Consider the following 22,869-nt stretch of genomic DNA (forward strand, 5'->3'; position numbering starts at 1 on the left):
TCGCGTGTACTTGCCGCATGTATCATCTCTGGTGTAATCAACTCGCTTGTGTACTCGATTCCTTCTAAATAGCTCCATACAAAAAATCTAAGGGTGATAGCACAGGCGATCTTGGAGGCCATCGGACCGGTCCGTTAATTCCAATCCATCTGTTTGGAAATGTGGCATTAATTAAATATTCAAAAAAATATCGACATATTAAACGCAAATTAAATAACCCACACCAAACATTAATTCCCCATCTAGTTTGAAAGCGAGTTTCCCTTAACCAGTACAAATTTTTCACTGACCAATAATGGGAGTTATGGAAAAGAGCTTCATCACTCCACAAAATTCTAGTTAAAAAGTCATTAGTATCTTGTATTATCAATTGCATTATGGAGATGAATGTTAGTCTTCGATCCAATTCGGTGGGTCGCAATTCATGAACCAAACCCACCTTAAATCGATGGTAATGGTGGTTTTTGTAAATTTCTTTGAACTTAGTTAAAGGCACTCCAATTTCTGCAGCAATGGACTTTATGGACATATGTGGATTAATCGTTCTTCTTCTTCTTCTTAGCCTTCTGTCGTCCATGTTTGAACATAGGCCTCTCCCAACTCCTTCCATCGGTCTCTATCCTGAGCAACATATTTCCAATTTGTTCCGGCTATTCTTTTAATATCATCAACCCATCTCATCTGTGGTCTTCCTCTTGGTCGTTTACTTTCGTAAGGTCTCCAATGTTGTATTGTAGTATTCCAACGTTGGTCTTTTTGTCTAGCAGTGTGGCCCGCGAAGCTTCATTTAAGTTTGGCAATTTTTGTTGCTATGTCCTCGACTTTTGTTTTGGATCTTACGCAGTCGTTCCTCTTTTTATCTGACAGTCGTATACCTAACATTGCTCTTTCCATTGTTCTTTCTGTTGTGTCTAGTTTATTCATGTTTGCCTTGGTTAGGGTCCAGGTTTGACATCCATATGTCATGATAGGAAGGATGCATTGGTTGAACACTTTGCTCCTAAAGTATTGGGGTATTTTGCGGTTCTTAAGTATCCAACTAAGTTTTCCAAATCCTGCCCATGCTAGTCTTGCTCTTCTAGTAATTTCCGCACTTTGGTTCTCTTTGTCAAGTCTCAGGATTTGGCCTATGTAGATATATTCCTGGATTTGTTCTATCTCACTGCCATTTATATTTATATATACGTCTGGGGTCATATGTGTTTGTCATTATGGATTAATCGTTACGTATGCTAAAACATTCGCCAAATTTTGTTCGGTCTGTATTGGTTTGACATGATCTCTATGTTTACCGTTCGGAAATGAACCTCCTCTTCTTCTCCTCAACCATATCAAAAGTTACATAAGGCGGTATTCTTCTTCCAGAAAAGCGTTCCGTGTATAAGGCTTGAGCATTTCGAGGATTTTTCCTACATTCACCATAAATCAACAACATATTTACGTATTCCTTAGGTGTAAACAGGAAAGCTATTTTTACTACTGTATGAACTCACGATATTTCAAAATTCTCTTTTAAAACTGCAATGAACATATTAGTGAGTGAGCATAAGAAATGACAATAGCTGTTACTTTTTGTAGTTGCATTAAAACGATTTAAGTAAAATCTTAACTTGCTTTTCGTGTGAATTTGTAAAAACTATAAAATGTTAGTTTGCGTATTTATTAAAATGAATACTCTCATTGTGGTACACCGTTGAATTTGGAATAAAAAAACCTTTAGTTTGACCTAACTTTTACCCCCATGATCCATTTAATTTTTTCCATTCTATGTAACTTCTTGGGACACTCTTGTTTTCTAATTTTATCTATTTTTTCTATAGTTGGTGATAATTATTCTGTTTTACTAATGTAAAACATTCTATAAACACGCTGGATTCTTTGTCGAACCAATATTATGATTTTTAGTTGTTCGTAGTCAAGTAAGTTAATAATTTTTATTTAAGCCATTGCTCAACTTTCACTATATAAATCCATAGCATAAATTCCCAAGTTTTTAAGCCGGTTCTGAACAGAATGTATGTGTTTGAATTATCTAACGAACAAACCAGGTTGCTAGTGATAATATTTGTTAGAACTGATTATAATAAACGAACAGTATTATTTGTTTTTCTATTTCTGGGGGCGATGATGACGAATGTTTTCGTAAATTTAATTACAAATATCTGAAAAGTACAAAGAAAAGACATAGTGATAGTGATACATTAAACACAATATAAATTTTTATCAAGGATAAGTGAGTCAGGCAGGCGTTTTTATAGTCTATGTTTCAATAAAATACAATAGAAGTCAATTGCTTTACTAAAAGCAAGAATAACATTTTAAAATGTTATTTGATAACATAAGGAAATGTCTTGCTGCTCAACCCAATTTAACCTATGATGAAGCATGTTTAGATATCACCAATATACTAAATGAGACTGTACAACTTTTATATCAATATGATGAATGTTACAAATGCGATTTTCAAAATTTAGCTCTTCTCCAGCCAAGTAATTTGACTTCTGTTCTTGTCAGGACTAGCTCTCCGCTTCAAATAGATTATTATCTAAATAATAACAAGTCAAAGTGCCAGTAAGTAGTATTAAATAATTATACATTTGCTTATATTATTTTGGTAGTTAAAACCTGATTTATGTATACATGTAATCCTCAAATTTCCCATACTATGCTGAACTATTAATATTGTTTCTCCATCAAAATGCCATTGGTCCCTACAATCTCAAAGACGATGGGAAATTTATTTAGTTTTAGTGCATTATAAACTTAATATGTTTTACATTGGGATTTTTGTATAGATAAGTGCAAAGTAATTTGACATTTGTGAACTGAATTTGTGCAAGGCCATAAACGCATTAACATTATATCTGTATCAATCGCTTTTGCACAATAAGTTATACTTTGTAAATTTTATTGTGGATGCCAAAATGTTGACACTTTTACTTTACGTGTGTTAGTTTGTTAAACCAAGTTATTGTTCCATTTATTTTTCTTCTTTAAGTGCCGTCTTCCGATCGGAGGTTGGATATCATCATCACTATCTTTACTCTATCTACTGCTGCTCTGAAAAGTTCTATAGAACTGCATTTAAACCAGTCCCATAAATTCTTCAAACATGACACTCTCCTTCTTCCTATACTCCTTCCTCCTCTTATCTTTCCCTGTATTATCAGCCTTAGCAGTTCATATTGCTGTCCCCTCATTACATGTCCCAGATAACTTTCTTATTTTTATTGTGTTTATTATTTCTCATTCTTTGCCCATTTCTCGCAATACTTCCATGTTAGTTTTCTTCTGTGTCCATGCTATTCTAAGCATCCTCCTGTAACACCACATTTCAAAGGATTGTAACGTATTTAGGTGTTCTTGCTTTAATGTTCAGCTTTCAAGTCCATATTGCAGTATCAAAAATATGTAGCATCTCAGTGCTCTTACTCTCAGTTCTAATCTAAGGTCTTTGTTGTAGAGAATTGTTTTTATTTTTACAAACGCATTTCTTGCTATTTCTATCCTGGCTCTTATTTCGGTTATTTGATCATTATTGTCTGAAATCCAGCTTCCTAGGTATTTGTATTTATCAACTCTTTCTATCGATACATTTCCCAAATGTATGTTTGTTGGTATATTTGTTTTCTTTGTTGTTATCATGTATTTGGTCTTTTTATATTCATTTTTAATCCATATTTTTCACACAAACTGTTTTGTTTAGCAGTAATTGGAGTTGTTCAGCAGAGCTTGCCATAATCATGGTGTAATCTGCATATCTTATGTTGTTAATAGATCTTCCGTTAATTATTATTCCTTCACTTTGAGATAGTAATGCTTCTTCAAAAATGGCTTCACTATATACATTAAATAGTAATGGTGACATAATACATCCCCTAACTCCTCTCCAATTATTAGGTATCTTAAATTAATTCAAGTACAACACTGAAATAATATTACATATATAAAATAAGAGGATCACATTTCATTTTAACTTTTCTTCTAAAAAACCTGTTTTAAGTAAATAGTTTGATTTAAGTGGTTTTGATTCCAATAAAATGTATAAATACTGGTTTGTTGATAAATTTTGTATTATAATATATAAATATAAATATTTGTTTAGAAACCATTACAGAGATAATAACTTTAATAACATTATTAAACTGTTGCAGATCCTTCAGTAAAGAATATGACTCATGACTGTATGATTCAAAGATAACATTTTATTTTTCATCTGTTGTAGATAAAGGCATGAATCAGATGGTATTTATTGTTTAAGAGGAGTTTTATAATTAAATTACCTTATACTTAATCAATATTTTTTAACAGAATTTATTGCAAATGATTATTAAATTATTATTTAGTCCTAATATTATTTAAAAACAATTTCTTGCTGTTAGCCGTTGCAGCTCTACCTGAAGGCTGCATGGCTGTGCCCACCCCCAAATAAAATGTTTAAATTATAAGTAATACAATAAAATTTTAAAATGGGATAATTCCTGGGAGTTGGCTGTATACCATATTAGTTAAAAAAAACTTTAACATCAAAGTATAAGACTTCTCTTGTAAGTGGTATATTTAATTTTTTAATTAAATATGTATTCGCGAAGTGAATTGAAATTATGCTTTTAATTAATTTACGAGAGAAGTGATCAAGCTGCTATGAAGTTAGAAAATTTTGCCTAGATGACTGTCTCGACGAGAACCGATAACGAAGTCTCTTGAGAGGCCGGGATGTACTTGCTCTCTGGCACGGGAACCGAAAGAGTAGTCTTTTTACACAAATGTTGAAAGGCCAGGATCCGGGATGTACCTACTGTCTGGCATGGGAACGGAAAGAGCAGTCTCTGAAATGCCGCTCCACTCCAACATTTTATAGGAAAAAGCGACCGGCCAATTTCCAACTGACTAACGAATTTTAACATAACGTTTCAAACGGTCAGTTATAAAAATCCACTTTTTTTATACATTTAGGAAGAAACTGCATAATAATAAAACAATAAAGCTTAAGATTTATTACTCTTTTACGAGTTCCGAAAACAAATAAACATTACTGACCCAATTCTAGGTAGATATAAAACGTATTTTCTAATGAATTAGCGAAGCAGTTGCTACTAGTAAAAAATATTCATGAGCAGTTTTGGTTGTAAAAATGATAAGTTTTATAGTGGGAAGAGGAGAATTGGCGATAACAAAATATCGAAACGTGTTTAGATACTGAAAGAAACAATCTATTCTAGCAGACGTCAGAACAGAAAAAGGAACAATGCGAAAAACTCGTTTTATTTGAGCTGAGATATATCGAAAATAAATATAATATATTATTATGTTTTGTTAATAATTGTAACAAAAATAATGAGGGATTATTGCTGATATGTTAAGACTTCTAACATATTGTCTTTATTAACGTTTCTATTTTGCCCCATTTTAGTTCCGCCACTGTTTATAGCTGCTCACTGAGTCAGACTCTTAAATGCTAGATAATTTTATCTATACTTTGTTTTTAAGTGTACACGATTCGTCTGATAGAGATCTATGGAGTGGTCCAGTAGCAGATCCATTTAGATTTTTTACTACTTACTGCATTATAAATTTTTGTTTCTGGTCAGAACCTGAACCATCATTTCACTAGATCTCCCTCAGTGAAGTGAAAGAGATTCGTCTGCCTATCCCGCTTGGCTATCAGACCTACTAGTTAAATTAATACAAAACTAAAAATCTCGGGAAAAATAACAATATTTATTGGGGTTAACACCTTCATTATATGCAAACCTTGTTTCATGTACTTGTGGTACTTAGTATATCATATTACTGTAAAATATACAGGCATTGTATACATGTTTATTGAAAATATTTTACTATATAAATAAACAATGTACTTACTATATAGGTTACTTTTTGCATCTGCTTAATTAATTACGTTATTTTTCTAGTTACCGTCAACTTCTTCAAGAACATTATCGTTATGGGCTGAATGTAACAAATAATTGTGGCCCTATTTATATTAAAGACCCAGCAGACAATGCATATCTACGTAAGTGATCTAATTAATGTTTTCTTCGCAAATATTCAAACATTAATTTTTTGTAGCGATACTCATGGCATTTGTGATATTATTTTCATTTGGAACATTTTGGTATATGGTAAAATGTATTTATAAAAACAGTGGGAGAGTAAGACAACTATTAACATGGACTACAGAGATGGAGGAAGTAAGTTTGTAATTATTTTTATTTAATTGATGAGTTTTTACTGCATTATGTAAAATATGAAACTTGAGTTAAAGTCTTAATCTAAACTAACATAATAAATAAGAAGATCTGGAATTAGGATGTTAACTGTTCTAAACAATTAAAAAAAAAAGTGAAAGTAAATGGTATAATCTATCTCTTGAAATCATTGAAACTGGAGGGAGGTAACTCATTTATACGATGCCACCAAATATGCTACTCAGTGGAAATTCCATGTTTTCTTTCCCAATTTAATAAAGCAGCCGAAAAAAAAATTATGCCAGCCAAGTTTATCACATGTAATATTGTGAACATGATATATTAAAAATATGTAAGAACATTGTTCTTATAGACAGAGAAGAAATTATCTTTTGATCTTATAGTATAGACAGTACTTGTAAAAAATCAATGTCTCCAAGGTATGACACGATTTTGAACTTCGTCTTCAATTCATTTAAAAAATCAACAAATAAACAGAGGCTCATATTACTCAACGAGGCTCAATGGTTTGTACTCTTCGAATCCCCCATGAGAAATTGGACTCGCAAAAATTCGAATAATTTGAAACTTCTTCGATATTGGAGTTAATGTCGTCGTTATTGAACATGTCACCAATAACTACGAAAAGGGGCATTGTTAAAATTGGCTCTCAATTATACCATTTGGTGATTTGTTAAAAGTTCAATTATTAAATCTTACTGCGAAATGCGCGTTAAAGGAACATTATTATACACCTTCTCCCTCCTTTCCGCTGTGAGCTGAACTCTATTGAGCCCATATGGACTCAAATAAAATACCAAGGGTAGAGAACTTTGGAAATTCTTTACTGCGATAAACTTCTTTACTGCGATACCAAGCGAGGGGTTCTGGACGTCACGGAGGTCGATCGTCGATTAAGACTTCTGGTTCTACGAGACAAATTCAGTAGTACTCGAGCCATCGCAAATCAATGGAATGAGATACTCCAACAGGATATTGCCACTTCATCAGAACGATGCCCAGGCGTGGAGTGTATACGAAGTGGTTAATCCTCAACAGCTTATCTATATTTATCAATTTTCAATAGCTTCCATTATAAACACATTCTTTGGGAAATAAAGATCATTATAAAGTCATTAGGAGAATCAGTTTTAATCTCCATTGTCCACGCAAAGCAAACATGTCCCTTTGTCGATTTGGGTACTGTCCATTAGACCAAAAACTATGAAAGCTCAGTTCTATTTCATTTTCGCAAGCGGATGAAAGTACCTAATCATGGAGCCGTTGCCAGTATCTGTCCTGAATTTCAAACAGGGTATGACTCTTGTATACAAGTAAAAACGTGTGGTGTTAAATGTATTGAACTATCATCTGAACTTAAAAAATGGTGACAGCTTGACTATTACTGTGGAAGAAATTTCGAAAATGTGCTGTGTGAGTGTTCGCAAAATTTATGACATCCGCGAAGAGGCCCAGCAAGGCGAACTGAAACCGGTACACAAAAGGAAGAAAAACAGTTTCCAGTCTAATTCACGTGCGAATACTTACGATGAGGGCGTGAAATCTCGAATAAGGAAAATTGTCCATGATTTTTTTTTTGGAAAACATACCACCAACCGTCGACAGAATAATGGACAGAGTTAAGGATGATGAGGGCCTACTAGCTTTTTCAAAAACCACATTTCGTAGGCTACTCAATGACATGAGTTTTGAATATGGTAAAAGAGGTTGAGATTCGTTAATGATGGAAAGTAAAGATATCATATCCTGAAGACACAAGTACCTCAGACAAATAAAAACATTGAGGAAGAAGGATAATGTAAGGAAGGATTGAGGAAGACACAACGTACAAGAATCTACGAGATGCCTTCATAAAAGGACTCTCTGCTGGACTGAAAGTTCCAACCCAAAGAGGTCCTCGGTTTGTTCTTCTTCATGCTGGAAGCGAAACTGGTTTTGTGGCATGGACCGAGTTAACTAGAAAGACAAAGAAAACGTCGTTTTGGATAACGCGTCATACCACTCCCGCAAATTTGATTTCCCGAAAAAATTGTGGAACAAAAGGAAAATAAGGGATTGGATAATCGAAAAGAACATTTTCTTCGATTTCTTTAAAAAGTGAATTACTGGATACTGCGGCCGCATTTGGAGACGAGTATGACAAGTATAAAATTGAAACAATTTCGGAAAAATATGGCGTTAAGATTTTGAGACTGCCGCCTTACCATTGCGAGCTGAACCCGATTGAGATGGTGTGGAGTCAAATGAAAAGACATGTGGCTTCAAACAACTTCGATTTTTAAAGAAAAAACGGTAGAACGGTTGATAAAAGAAGCTTACCAACGTGTATCTAAAGAGCAGTGGCATAATTATGTGAACTACGTCAAGAAAGTAGAAGAAAAGATGTTTGCGGTGGACAATTTGCAAGGAAGATATTGAACCGGCGATAATTAATATAGGAGATGATTCAGAGGATGATCACGATTTAGATATGGATTGGAATTAGTATTAATTAACAAGAAATATCTCAGATTTAATGCTCATTTGTTTTTTAGTACTGTACGTACAGTACATTTCAGTTATGATCTTCTTATGTATTTTATGTATATATATTTATCGTGTCGTATAGGGTAAACTACTTGCATTTTTTTTTGTATATATGTATATAAATATTTACGAGGTATTAGATATTTTATGTATACAGGCATTTTTTATAGAATTCATTTGTTTTTTTTTTGTTTATTCCTTTATTTAACTCAGTTAAATTAACGAGTAAAGATTTTTGAAACGAAGCCCGTACGGTCCTGATTTCTCAGTCTATCGCCAAACTACCATACACCTACCACTGTGCCGATATGCGCAGCATCGCTGCTCGCCGTAAGACCAACACTGCATTCTAACTGTGGCTTTACTTATAGTAAGGGTCACGGAATATGTATACTATAAAAATCTGATAAGTACATGTAGGTGTTTACGTTTACGTGTTTACTCTGATAAAGTCTTCATTTTAACACTTCATATTTATGATAACTTGGTTCCTATAATATGGAAACTATACTTAATACAAGAGTAAGATAAACATTTTCTGCTTTTTTGATACTTATCGGTAGTTACAAATTGTTTTTATGCTCCTCTTGAATGGAAAAAATAAGTAAAAACAGTATCGCATTTTAAATCTTCAGGATTTGATTGGGTCGTCAGCAGGAACACCAGTTGTTTTTGAACGACCACCAATAGCTTTGGTCAAACACCCTAATCGCTTAAAATCTGTTGATACATTTAGAGGTTTGTGTATTGGACTAATGATATTTGTCAATTATGGAGGAGGGCAGTACTGGTTTTTTAAACACTCTGTTTGGAATGGTTTAACCATTGCTGACTTGGTATTCCCTTGGTAAGTATGTCTCTAATGCTTGTATATAGTATTCAATAGCTTTTAAGTAGGGAGAATAAGGGATAAATGAAAGGGGGCTTATTTAAATATTGCTGTTCCAGTAAGATATACCTAAAAGTATTTAAATTTTTTTCAGAACCATTTTTTTGCATCAATGAATTAGAAAGACTTAATTATTTGTAATCAATATGTTAATGTAGCTTTAAAATTGATAATCGGATCGTCTTTTTGTCTAAATGAGATTTTACTAGTAAAAAACGTTGTTTAAGCAAATCAAATCAAGTTTCATTAGCTTGTTTAATTTTTTTATTTTGTCTAATCTATCCTTATCTTAACTAATTTTTTTTTGGCCTTTTTGTTTCGCCTTCCTATTTAAGATTTTTACTAAGAGGAGAAAACTTTCCGTTCCAATTTTGTGTTGGCACTTCGTACTAGTACTAAAGAGTCAAAAAGCTTAAACGTTTCAATTTATTGATTTTCCCGTATAGCCATCTATTTATCTGTGATCCTTATTCGAAGAGACGCTAAATTGTTTCTTTTCGAAGATTTTTAAGACGCAAATTAAAACCTCTTAGCAATTTTTTGTGATATACAGAGTGGAAAAAAATGCTACAGTCTTTCTGGGACGTTATTTATTTAAATGGGCAATTGGAGTAATACTTTGACCTATTCAAATTAATTAATATTATATTCGTATTTAGGTTTCTGTGGTTAATGGGGTTATCACTGACTATATCTATTCAAAATAAACTGAGAGCTCTTGTACCAAGACGACTTATGGTTTTTCAAATCATTAGACGAACTCTTATACTGATTCTTCTCGGATTTCTACTGAATTCAAACAAAAATTTGTCGACAATCGCCGATCTTCGAATACCAGGTGTACTTCAGAGAATTGGTTTGACATATATGTTTGTAGGCCTGATAGAAGTTTGCTTCATTAAAAGATCTGAAACTGAGGTAAGTTAGGTTCCTTTTTTTTAATATTATTCACTTTCAGTTACTTATTATAAATTCTATAAGAAAATTTGAGGAAGCAACTAGTCATCCATAACAATATTTGTAAATAACATTTGTCTCAACGGCAAGGTTTAGTCAGTCATGAATCTCTTACGTCTGAAACCACACTAATCATCTAAGATAACTGCAGTAGTCGAATTAAGTCTTCTACCCACTACCTCGGCGATCATTTTATTCCCAAAATTCAGTAATGACATCGCCCCCTAGTGTTAATAATTTAGAATATCCTTTCTTACATAGAGAGGCTATAATATTGCGATATGTCATTTTCTGACATTTCTCCTTTATTCCAGATACCTGTTATAGTCGGTTCGCTATTCCCAGTCCGAACTGTCTAGTGAATTTAGTAATTATTTTTTTGCGAAGTTAGCTACTTTTGACAGACTAGAAGTGGCTGGAAATTACTATACAACCAAACATACGTACTCATAGCCAATATTAATAGTAAACAAACTAAATAGTAAATAAAATAGAACTGTACGAATGACCGAAAATCAATATTTATTTATTTGCACCATATAATAAATAGGTTATGTTAAATTATAACAACTGAAATATATTTTTTAAATATATACTACCCAAAATTTTATGGGTTTAGTATACAGTTCCACTATTTATAATACTTCTTCTTTTTTCAATGAAAGAAGTCTGTAATAAAAGTTTATTTAAGCTGTTAATACTGCGAGCTAGGAACTTTTGTGTTGTAGGTTTCCAGCTATGAATCTGTCAAAATATGCCCGAGTTGAGCGAATGGACCTTATTATATTTTTCATTGTTGTAAATTTTTGGTAAAAATTAAAGCAGTTATCCAAGAATGTATGCCTACTGAACTATCAAGAACCTTTTTATTAGAAAAAATGAAATATACCAAATTTAATTTGTTACTATTTTAGACGACTAACTGGGCATCAGACCTCCTTTCGTCATGGCCCCAATGGATAGTAATATCATCTTTAGTTTTTGTTCACACCTGTGTAACTTTTCTTACCGAAGTTCCTGGTTGTGGCAAAGGTTATATAGGGCCAGGTGGATTGGAAGATGGTGGAGTACATTACAATTGTACAGGTGGTGTTGCTGGATATATTGATCGACAACTGTTTGGAAATCATTTGTATTCAGATCATAATTTGGAGAAAGTGTATGAAATTAAAGACAAGTTTGATCCTGAAGGTAAGAACTAATAGTATTTATTCGTTCATTTTCTTGAAAATGAAATCAATATTATATATGTTGTGAAACATACATTACATACCTTTCTGTTGAAACTTCATTCACTGATCTGTTAAAACTTTATTCCATTAAAATAGATCTAACTAAATTTTACAATAATTCCAAAGTCCAAAGGTAAAACAAAAACATTGTAAAGAATATATATATATATATATATATATATATATATATATATATATATATATATATATATATATATATATATATAAAACCTGTTATCCCATTTACCAACGACCTAAAATAGACTGTAGCTGATATACGTAAAATATTCTCTGTCTATTTCATTCGAACATTCAATCTAAAATTAAACCGTATCTGTTAAGTTCTTAGATTTTCAACCTTGTATACAATAATGTTAATACAATAATATATGTAGTAAGACTAATCACTACCCAGTCAGATAATAAATATCTGATTGGGATATTATAAAATCTACTACTTTGTCATATGATTTGCAAAATAGTTCAACATTTCCCTACATTTATTTCTTATTTGATGTATTGGATATTGTTATTCATAACAAGACAGTAAATTATTTTCTAAAATGTAACTACCAACAATTTTAGGTTTTCTTGGAACATTGACATCCATCCTTACTGTATATTTGGGCGTTCAAGCTGGAAGAATCTTAAGAACGTATGAGGGCGTTAGAGGAAAAATGTATAGATGGATAACCTGGGGCATTATACTTGTAAGTACAACGGATACTTTTAATATTTTCGTTAGATATTTCGACATATCACCTTGTTCGTACATAACAAATCTGAGATTCAATCCAGATTAGGTAATATGCCTTGGTATTATATAGAAATTATTAGATATTCATAAAATGCAAGTAAGTGTATTTTAAAATATTATTTGTCAACATAATATCAAGAAGGACAGGGCCTTACCTGTTCTTTTTAAAATCTTGTCGTTGTTTGTCTGTGCGATAAATCGTGAATGAAAAATCCTAGAAAAGTTAAACTTGTTACATAGTTTCATTCGCCTTGGTCTAAGAAAGAACCCTATAGAACATAAGTAAAATAGAACATAAGATATTATCTTAGAAGATAAATACATCGTGTGTCAAGTTTGGTATCAAAAGGTATACAATTTGCAAAAACCAGAGATATGTAAGAGAGGGGATATGACCATAGATAAAGAATATATATTACTGAATAGATAGGAAACTGTGTAGGTAATTTCTGGACAATGCGCCATCTGGCGACCTTAGGAAAGCAACATCTTTTTAAAAAATCTTCTCGTAATTCTTCAAATATAAAGATTAATATTGAGGGTTTGATTACAAAAATAAAACAAACGTTGGTTCTTTTTCTACTTTATTTTCTTTTTTACGTTTTTATATAAACATTAATTACATGTATTTAAATGTAGTTGGTTAAACAGTGGCTATTCTGTAGTTTCTATAAATTACAACACAGAAACAGAGAAGGAATAGCATCACATTTCAAGGTGGACTTATATCTCAATCCAACATAGCGGGTTTCTGGTCCAAAATGAATTGTGCAAGTCTTCTCTGCCAATTTTGTTAATCCAAATATCATAAAGCTAAAAAATAAATAGTTTGTTTTTAATATTTTCTGTGAAATAATGTTACATAGTATATTTCTAGAGGTGCTTTACAAAAGGACAAATAAACAAAAGTTTTGTAGAAAAAGTTCTTGAAACATTGAAGAATTGCCACATTTTTAATGGCGATAATTTTAATTCCTAAAAAACTTTTACCTAATTCTATATCGGCAACAATTCTAATACACATCATAACGTGAAAGAAAGAAGCTTGGGACAACATCGGACATTTTAAGGCAATTATTAAAAAATAAATAAAATCTTATATCAGCATTTTCTACTTACCGCCCTATCTTTTGGAAAAATATGCATTTGAGCATCCTTATTGTAATTATTACAACCATTAACGCAACAGTTAAAAACCGTAATTATTTAAATATGATGGCAAAAAAGCAAACAATTATTTAATCGCAAATAATACAACTCGAAACACTGTGTCGAAACCACAATAAAAATGGCGTACTTGTTTTGTTGGTTGCGGTATTGCGCAGTCACGAAGCTTTGCTATGAATGCTACGCCCTCTGGTGTCCTTAGGAAATACAAATTTCAGAGGACTGTCACTCCCATAAGAGATACCCGGGCATGGATATGACACAAACGATTTCTGAATCTACTAAATGGGACCACTTAATTTGACAGGATGTACTCTCCAATATGGCGACGGGCAGGTCCGGATTCAAATTAATGCAAATTGTAATTACTGTATTTGAATAAGCATTGAGTTAGATTAATAATAGTTATTTGGAATAAAATTACTTTCATGTTTAGTACTCTTCAAGTACACTTTAATAATAATTATAAAATTTATTACATACATAAAGTTTAAAAAAATGTACAAAACCAGTCAATGATATGGTTTTAAAATTATAACATTTACATACAAGTAAAAAACAACAATAAGCAAGTGCACTTACATAAGTATATACATTTAGATATGTTAGTTCCATGTACTATTAATATAAATTATATATTTATATATAATTATTTTATATATTTATATAAAAAATATAAAAATTAGTTATTGTGTATAGGTAGGTAGTTAAAGAATTGTATCAAAGACATGCCGTGTTCTTTATCCTTTTTTAACTTATTGTGGTTTCTATGGAATTGTTATATCTGTTACTATTTAAATGGGAATAAGCCACAATTAAAGGTTAAAATACGTTTATTGATGTTTCAATTTCCACTTCGGAAATCGTTCTCAAAATATGAACGATTTCCGAAGTGGAAATTGAAACGTCAATAAACGTATTTTAACCTTTAATTGTGGCTTATTCCCATTTAAATAGTAATTAATTTAAAATGCCACAAGAAAATAGCTTCAGAACAATATTGTTATATCTGCGTATAAAGATCCCTTTTCCAGTAATGCGAGCCTATGATAAGGGATATTATAGCTAGTGTCAAAGTCGCGGGATATTTTAAACGGTTGAAAATACTACTTTTTAGCTGTTGCAACTGTCAACAATAACTAACTCAACAGGCGATTGTCGATATTCACCGGATTTTCGTTTATTTTCCGTAACATATAAAGTTTGAGACACTCATCCTATGTATAAAGCTGGTACAAAAACTAGCTCACAATATGATGGTATATCGAGCCCTCGAATAAAAATTAGAAAAATGAAAGAGCTTTATTATATTGATGTTAACAATGTTTACAAGAATTTTTAAACAATATTTTTATTTTATTTTTTTTTTAAACAATTTGAATTCCACTAAAGTGTCCACTAAATAATACCACTTTATTAATAAGAGGTCTCATACTGAGAGATTTGTCAGTCTTACTCTTGCACATATAGAACATCCTAATATCAATATAGCGGCTTGCTACTGCCTTTATTAGGAGTATTCTGTGATTATCTGAGAATTGTTGATCAATGCTATGACTAAGTAAATTTAAAAAGATGTCTTTGTTTATGTACCTCCGTAAAACTTTTGTAACTAAATCGTTTGTACTCATACAAGTTGGAGAAGGGATTTCTTTTAAAATTGTCTCAGCCATAAAGCATATATCAATTACACTTTCAGATGGATATTGCAATCCTTTTTTATTTTTTTTATCAATAAATGAAAATAAAAAGTTGTTCCGAGTGACACTTACTAAGGCGCTTAAACATTCACTACAGACTAATCTTTTTTGTAAGTAAAACACAACATAACCAGCAATGTATGTAGTTATGCTCTTAGAGTATTGAGAGAAAGGATTGATATAGCTGTGATCATGAATTATATCTACTGACACATCAGTATCATAACTATTACTCAATCTATATTCTCTGGAAGTGAGATTAATGTGATCGGTGGGATTGCATTTTAAAATATTTAAATCTTCTAAAGGAAAGCAGTTACCACTAAATTTATTTTTCAGTTCAACATGCACCAAAATTTTTTTATAAGCTGACTGAAACTTCATTTTGTACACAAATAAAGTAGCTTTATTATAAAAAAAGCATAAATCATATTTTTAAACGCAAAAAACTGCTATTGTTACATCAAAAAAAATGTCAAATAGTACATATTTAAAGAATGGCCAAAACAAAAATGTGATTAATTTTTAACTAGTACTTTATACAAAATATCAAGAACCTTCTAGTTGAAATTTCTTTGTTCACACCTATACAAACTTATTTATTTGCAAATGAAAGCAAGTGTAATGTACAATTGAAGTTGTATACTGTGTAATGTCCAGGTGTAATTATAATTATATTGTCCAATTTACTAAATTTTGAAGGTTCCCAGTTCCCACACTATTTACGAACTGTATTCAGGCATTTCTCCTTTCAACATATTTAGGAAATCTACAACCACATAAACCAAATTAAAAAGATTACATGTTCTTTTTACACGCGGCATCACTAAAAACGGAAGTAATACCGCCCTGTACACTGTTTACAATTTCATACTAACCTATGAAAAAATATTCCAGTGGAGATTTTCTTATTATTACGAGTGTTATTTGGACATAAAATAAAAGAACACGATGTCATAATAGTTTCACTTTAAATAAACGTAAAAACCGTACAAAAATAAGCTCAAAATATTTTTAAAATTAAATTTCTATGCACAGAACTACTCGACACAAACAACAATCTGTCAGATACTCACCAATATGGCGAACCCATCCCATCTATTTAACCGTATGTCATATCCCCTGTCTTACATATCTCTGGCAAAAACATATATCCGATTTCATTAAAATGCATCAAATTGATAAACGTACAATACACAGAATGAGACATGGCCAGTGGAAGATCGTCACGCTGCACAAATAAATTTAAATATTATCGATTAATTGTCTTAAATATCGTTATTTGGCTATTTTATTTGTCAAGCGACAATGTGGGTTTTCAGAAAAAAAGCAGAAATCAGTTAAAAATCATAACAGGCTTCCTTAGGCATATATATATATATATATATATATATATATATATATATATATATATATATATATATATATATATATATATATATATATATATATATATATATATATATGAATTGAATATTGAATTGTTTGATATTAATTAAAAATGTGTATAGTAGGATAAATACACTTTTTAGTGTTTACATTTACTTTCAATACTTCTCAAAAATGGACAATTGCAGAACGGTGCTAGGAAAACATTACCAACAGGCTAAGGAATCAAAATGTAAATGAAGAAGGCCAGACAGATATAGGCTCCTACTGGACCAGAATAAAGGAAGACATTGAAGCAGCAGCGAAAGATGAAATAGGAACAGAAATTTGTGCCCGTAAAAATGACGATGAATGCAGCAAAAGAAAAAAATAAAGCACACTGAAAGATGATTACCGGACGAACTAGAACAATTGTAGAGAATTACCAGACAAAGAGAAGAGAAGAAAAGAGGATACACAGAAGAAAAAATGAAACCACTTAAATAAAATAAGGAACTTAAGTATATAGAAAACCTCAACAGAGAGAAAGAATTCAGAGCATTCTATAAGAAAGTTAACATCAACATAAAAGAATTCAAGTCAACCACAAGACAATGCAGAAGTCAGAGTTTCGACCTATTAACAACAAGAAAGAGGAACCACCAACAATTCTTGAAGTTAAAGATGCAGTTAAAAAACTAGACAGAAACAAATCACTCGGAATAAATAATCTCCTAGATGAACTCTATAATGAAGGTGGCCATGATACTATAATGGCATTACAGCAGCTTACAAAAGAAATATGAACACAGAAATCCCTCCCCAATGATTAGAATATTGAAATACTTTGCAGCATACACAAAAAAGGAGATATCTTTGAATGCTCTAACCACAGAGGAATTACGCTTCTTAATCCAGCATATAAAATATTTTCCACAGTACTATGTCACTGTATGGCACCATATGCAGAACGGATAGTAGGAAAAGACCAGGCTGGTTTCAGAGTTGGTAAATCGACAATTGTGTGGAGAAGACGATACAACTTCGAACTTTATAGAATATACCAGGAACCAGATATCGTAAAACATACTAAGATAGGACGTCTGAGGTGGATAGGACATGTAATTCGGATGGAACAAAATGACCCAGCTAGAAAAACGCTCCTTGATATACCCATTGGTCAGAGAAGAAGAGGAAGACCCAGAACAAGGTTCCTTGATAACATCGATGAAGACATGAGAAATAAGGGAATACGTGCTTGGCGATGGATAGGGACGACTGGAGAGAAATTCTTGAGGAGGCTGGGATCCACGCAGAGTTGTAAAGCCAAAATGATGATGAGACTGGTATACACTGTTTAAAATGTTTATAAAACAAAAAACAACACTTAAAAATCAATACAGCAACTTAACCTCAAAGGTAAATAAATAACACGATACAAAAATTATATCGAATGATCCAATCCGAAAATTAAAATTTGTGAAACTTCAACTAATCTCTAATATCAACGTACGTTGAAGAATACTGCCGATTGAGAGCGAACTGTACCGATCGTAAGTTGTAGTGCTTAGAATCACTGGCAACAATGTCGCTGTTCAGAGAATTAAATTTCGTGAAAATTAAAATAATAGAATATGATGCACGTGCTGCCATCTACTCAAAGAATTGTTAAACGTTAGTTTATTTGAATGCCACTCATTTTAACTGCGGCTTGAATGTACAGCCTTAACAAAAATAAATTTACAAACCCTTATTTTAAAGAATTTTCTATGCTTTTTCAGCACAATTGTGTCACTTTTCCATTTATTGTATATTGTTTAATGTATAGCTATTGTATATTGTTTATAAGTTAAAAATAACGTTTAATCTTTTGCATATTTTGGGCATTACATACTGTTATCATCTAATTTATCAAAGGCAGACGTTAGATACCTGGATCAACGAGTGTTATGGGAAAATCATTAGTCCCCTGGTCTAATCATTACAAAGCACTGGCCGCAAAAACCTACATTCGTTGACTTTTGTTTTGCTGATATAAAAATTTGTTTACTTAAAAATGTAGGTTTTACCACTGTTTCTTCTCGATGCTTCGTCTGCAAGTGCTGCAGATATACTGCATTGGCTTAGCTCGGGCATATTTTGACAGATTCATTGTCGGAAACCTACCACACAACAATTCCTACCTCTCAGTATTAATAGCTCAAGTATCTTACTATTGCAGACTTCTTTCTTTAAAAAAAGAAGAATTATTCTAAATAGTGGAAGTTTATACTAAACCCATCAAATTTTGGGTAGTATATATTTAAGTTGTTATAATTTAACATAACTTTTATTATATGGTGCAAATAAATAAATATTGATTGTCGGTAATTCGTAAAGTTCTATTTTATTTACTATTTTTGTTTACTAATAATATTGGATATGAGTACGTGTGCTTGGTTGTATATTAATTTCCAGCCACTTTTATTCTGTCAAAAAGTAACTAACTTGGCAAAAAAATAATTACTAAATTCACTAGAGAGACAGTTCGGACTGGGAATAGCGAACCGAGTATATTATCGAACTCGATACGGGAGTTATATCTGCCCGTCCCAACATCGTCTTTGATAATGTCTATCGCAGTTGCAGACGAAACGTCAAGCAGAAACAATTTCAGACCACTGCTCATAAATCCCTAATACAAGTTACCATTAAAAAAACAATTACAATTTTTTTTCTTGGTAACTAATATTTATATTTTATTATTTATATTTTTTTGTAGGGACTTCTTGGTGGAGGTCTTTGTACATTCTCTATAAACGACGGCCCCATTCCTTTAAATAAGAAACTCTGGTCTCTTTCATACACATTTGTAACAGCTGGTATGGCGTTCCTAATTCAAGCTGGTCTATACTTATTTGTAGACATTTTAAGGAAATGGGGTGGCAGGCCGTTGTTCTACCCAGGCATGAATCCCATCATTGTCTATGTTGGACACGAGCTCATGAAAAATACGTTTCCTTTCGGATGGAAGCCGACAGCTATCACCCATGGTACCTATCTATTTATGAATTTATGGGGCACCTTCTTATGGTTTTGTATTTCAATTTGGATGTACAAGCATAACATATTTTTCAAAATATAAAAGTCGAGTTTGTGATATAGTAATAATGTATATAACGTTGTTTATTGTTAATAACCACTGATTATTTCTAAATAGATATAGCATTGACTGATCAGCGTTTTAGAAATAGGGTATATTTTCTTTATTTTTAGCATAGGTTGATAGTTTTATACCATTTAAACGGAAGGTATTTAAAATTACATTTATTTTTAAATAATAAAACTTTCGGTTTAAACAATAATATTCTAATGTTTATTAATTTGGTACACAGCTAGAAATGTTTTATTTAATTTTTTAGTTTTTTATTCAATTGAAGGTATCGTTTAGTTTCGTCTTAAGAAATGTACTGTATAGCTTGCCGTATTTAAAATCTTCATCGTTACATTTTTATACAGTGTGGCCCATTTAAATCGAAAGTATCTCTATAAAATTTGAAGTTGTTGATTTCAACTATTCGCTCGTGAATCGCACCGGTATGGAGAAGGTATATTGTTAGGGGAGCAATTTTTATGGAACCATCTTACTTTTCACTTATCCACATTGGCAAGTAAGTGATAACACCGGTAATTGCCGGTAAGCATTAACTTCTGACGTTTAACATTGTTGCCGTTAGTTATTAGTTCAATTTGTAGATGAGTCACCTTCAATTGTTGTAGTATAATAAAAATTTTTGTAGCACACAGAGTCAGTGCTACTAAGTATTTCTACTTAATTTACTTGAGTTACTTCATTGAATTATTACTTATGTCTTGAAATTTCTCGAATAATTAATTATATTCTCTGGTAAATCTTTTATCTACCATATTTCACCAGGTCCTTCAATTTCACCATTGCCAAAACTCATTTCTGGGCAGGCGAATCTGCCACAGAAAGGATATTTTTCTTTTGCGCCGGGTCTATTTTCACCAATGCTTTCTTTCAGTTTCATTAGAAGTAGCTTACCATGGCCTGTCTCGCCGAGCTGCGAAATGCTGCCTCATTTTCTTCGGAACTGCGAAACCGGCTCCTGTCCACAGCTTAGTCCATAGGGTAGTCGCATAGCAACGAATATAGATGCTTATAGAATGCTAACGCTAAACAAAAAAGTGTTCCTTGATTCAGACGGTGCCAAAGTGTAAACAAAAAAACAGAAATGTTTGTAATCCGTCCGATAGAGGCGCTGATAGTCAATTTTTGATAAGTTCATATACAAATTTCTGGAATTGGTTTTAAGATTAAGTTCTGGGCGAGTTACAGAGTGTTCACCACGGCTAATAAAGTTTACATAAAAGTGTAATCAATTTTAATTAATATTATGACATCGAATACAATTTAATTATGTCTAAATATTTTGTTTTTTTACACAAAAAACTGAATAATAAAACTTACTAATACTTGTACCTGAGAGAACCTGAGGGAGCTGCCGTCAATAAAATTAGTATAGCCAATTTGATAGCCAACGCACGATAATCGAGTATGACACAACAAGAAGAAGTAGATACTATTGAAATATTTTATTGTTAAATTTTCTGAAATAGCGCAACGAGTCTCATCTTCATTAAAAGATTACTGAATCTTTGGCGTAATTTTCTTGCGTGCTTGACAAAATTGGCTATCTGTTGATCGAAATAAAATGAAACTCAAATGGTTTTGCTTTAATGAAATTAAAGCATGATTATAAAGCAACGAATATTGACAGCTTTCATAAACAAATTAAATTTATGCCGCGATTTTTTCATGCAAAAAAGTATTGATCTCTTCTGATCTGATCGCTTAGAAGTACTTATTATAATAAATTCGGATATCTTTGTGTACAAAAAATTCAATATTTTATGTGTAGCTATGAATTTCTTATATTTATTGTTGTAAAGTGTTTAAAAAATGGCGTAATATAAAAATAAAATGATATACCAGAAATAAAAAAAATCGATCTGGTCTTTGACCCACATCCACAAGGATAATAATTGTGTGTTTGATCAGCGCCCTATCGACCGTGTTCAAAATTTTTTTATTTACAGTTAAAACGGAAAAAAATCGTCCCCACCAGCGTCATCCTTCTATGACTGTTTATATTAATTGGTAATAGTGAATCCATTGTAAAATATCGACGCAAAATGTTATTTAGCGTTTCTTAAAACACGGAAAGCTTTTCTTGAACGGCCATGCAAATGCGTGTGTGATTCGCACTGAGTTCACGCTGCATACATCTTATGCAACCTTTGTTATATGAAGATCTTACAGAAATGTATCACTGTGGAATTTGAAGGTGATACACTTTTCTCTACCACGCTCATTTTAACTACTTCAAACGACTTCCTACAGTCCTTCAAACACTTGTACCAATGTAAGAGGAAAATCATTCGAATAGTGTTGCGATCTCTGGACGAGACAGAGAACTTCACCTATGTACTTACTTTTTGATCATTCAAATGTAATTTTAGTACTTTTTATGTTTATTTTAAATATTGTAACATTTTTATTTAGGTCTGTTGAATTCTGTTTTTGGCTGTTTTTTCTCAATTTTCACATTTGGTATTTGTTATTTAAAGACAAAACAGTTGATGCGGTTCATTGTTAAAGCAGAATTGAACAAAACCATGAGTAATCTTGAACAGGTATTTATTTCCTATCTTATTTAATTTTAGTGTTTAATAAAATTATGTATTGTAGAAGATTTTTAATTAACCTCTTAATCCTCAATTCATATTGATTATTTGATTAGTTTTAATAGTAAACACCAACTGAATGAGTGCATTTCACTGAATCATATTAATCAGCTTTTTGAAATTGCCCGATAACTTCGTGAAGAATACGAACTAAAAATGAATATAAAAAAGACCAAATATATGATAATAACAAAACCCATAGAATGGGTTGAAAAATACAAATACCTTGGGACCTGGATTTCAAAAAAATAATGAACAAACAACAAATAAGAGCAAGGATAAAAATAGCGTTTGTAAATATTAAACATGAAAA

General features: G+C 31.8%; 1 protein-coding gene across 2 annotated transcripts; it reads left to right on the forward strand.

The window, feature by feature from the left end:
* Window positions 1-2,079: 2,079 nt before the first annotated feature.
* LOC140441937 (heparan-alpha-glucosaminide N-acetyltransferase-like) lies at window positions 2,080-22,506 on the forward strand. 2 transcript variants are annotated; one of them, XM_072532946.1, is made up of 8 exons: window positions 2,080-2,571; window positions 5,916-6,016; window positions 6,073-6,194; window positions 9,353-9,585; window positions 10,287-10,545; window positions 11,499-11,775; window positions 12,402-12,526; window positions 19,570-22,506. In XM_072532946.1, the coding sequence occupies exons 1-8, from the start codon at window positions 2,324-2,326 to the stop codon at window positions 19,930-19,932; spliced, it is 1,728 nt and encodes a 575-aa protein (XP_072389047.1). In that variant the 5' UTR covers window positions 2,080-2,323; the 3' UTR covers window positions 19,933-22,506. The 2 variants fall into 2 exon arrangements, with proteins under 2 accessions (XP_072389047.1, XP_072389048.1); XM_072532947.1 differs by having other exon boundaries at window positions 2,081-2,571; window positions 9,374-9,585.
* Window positions 22,507-22,869: the final 363 nt, after the last annotated feature.

Source organism: Diabrotica undecimpunctata, chromosome 5, assembly GCF_040954645.1.
Source record: "Diabrotica undecimpunctata isolate CICGRU chromosome 5, icDiaUnde3, whole genome shotgun sequence".
Classification (NCBI taxonomy): domain Eukaryota; kingdom Metazoa; phylum Arthropoda; class Insecta; order Coleoptera; family Chrysomelidae; genus Diabrotica; species Diabrotica undecimpunctata.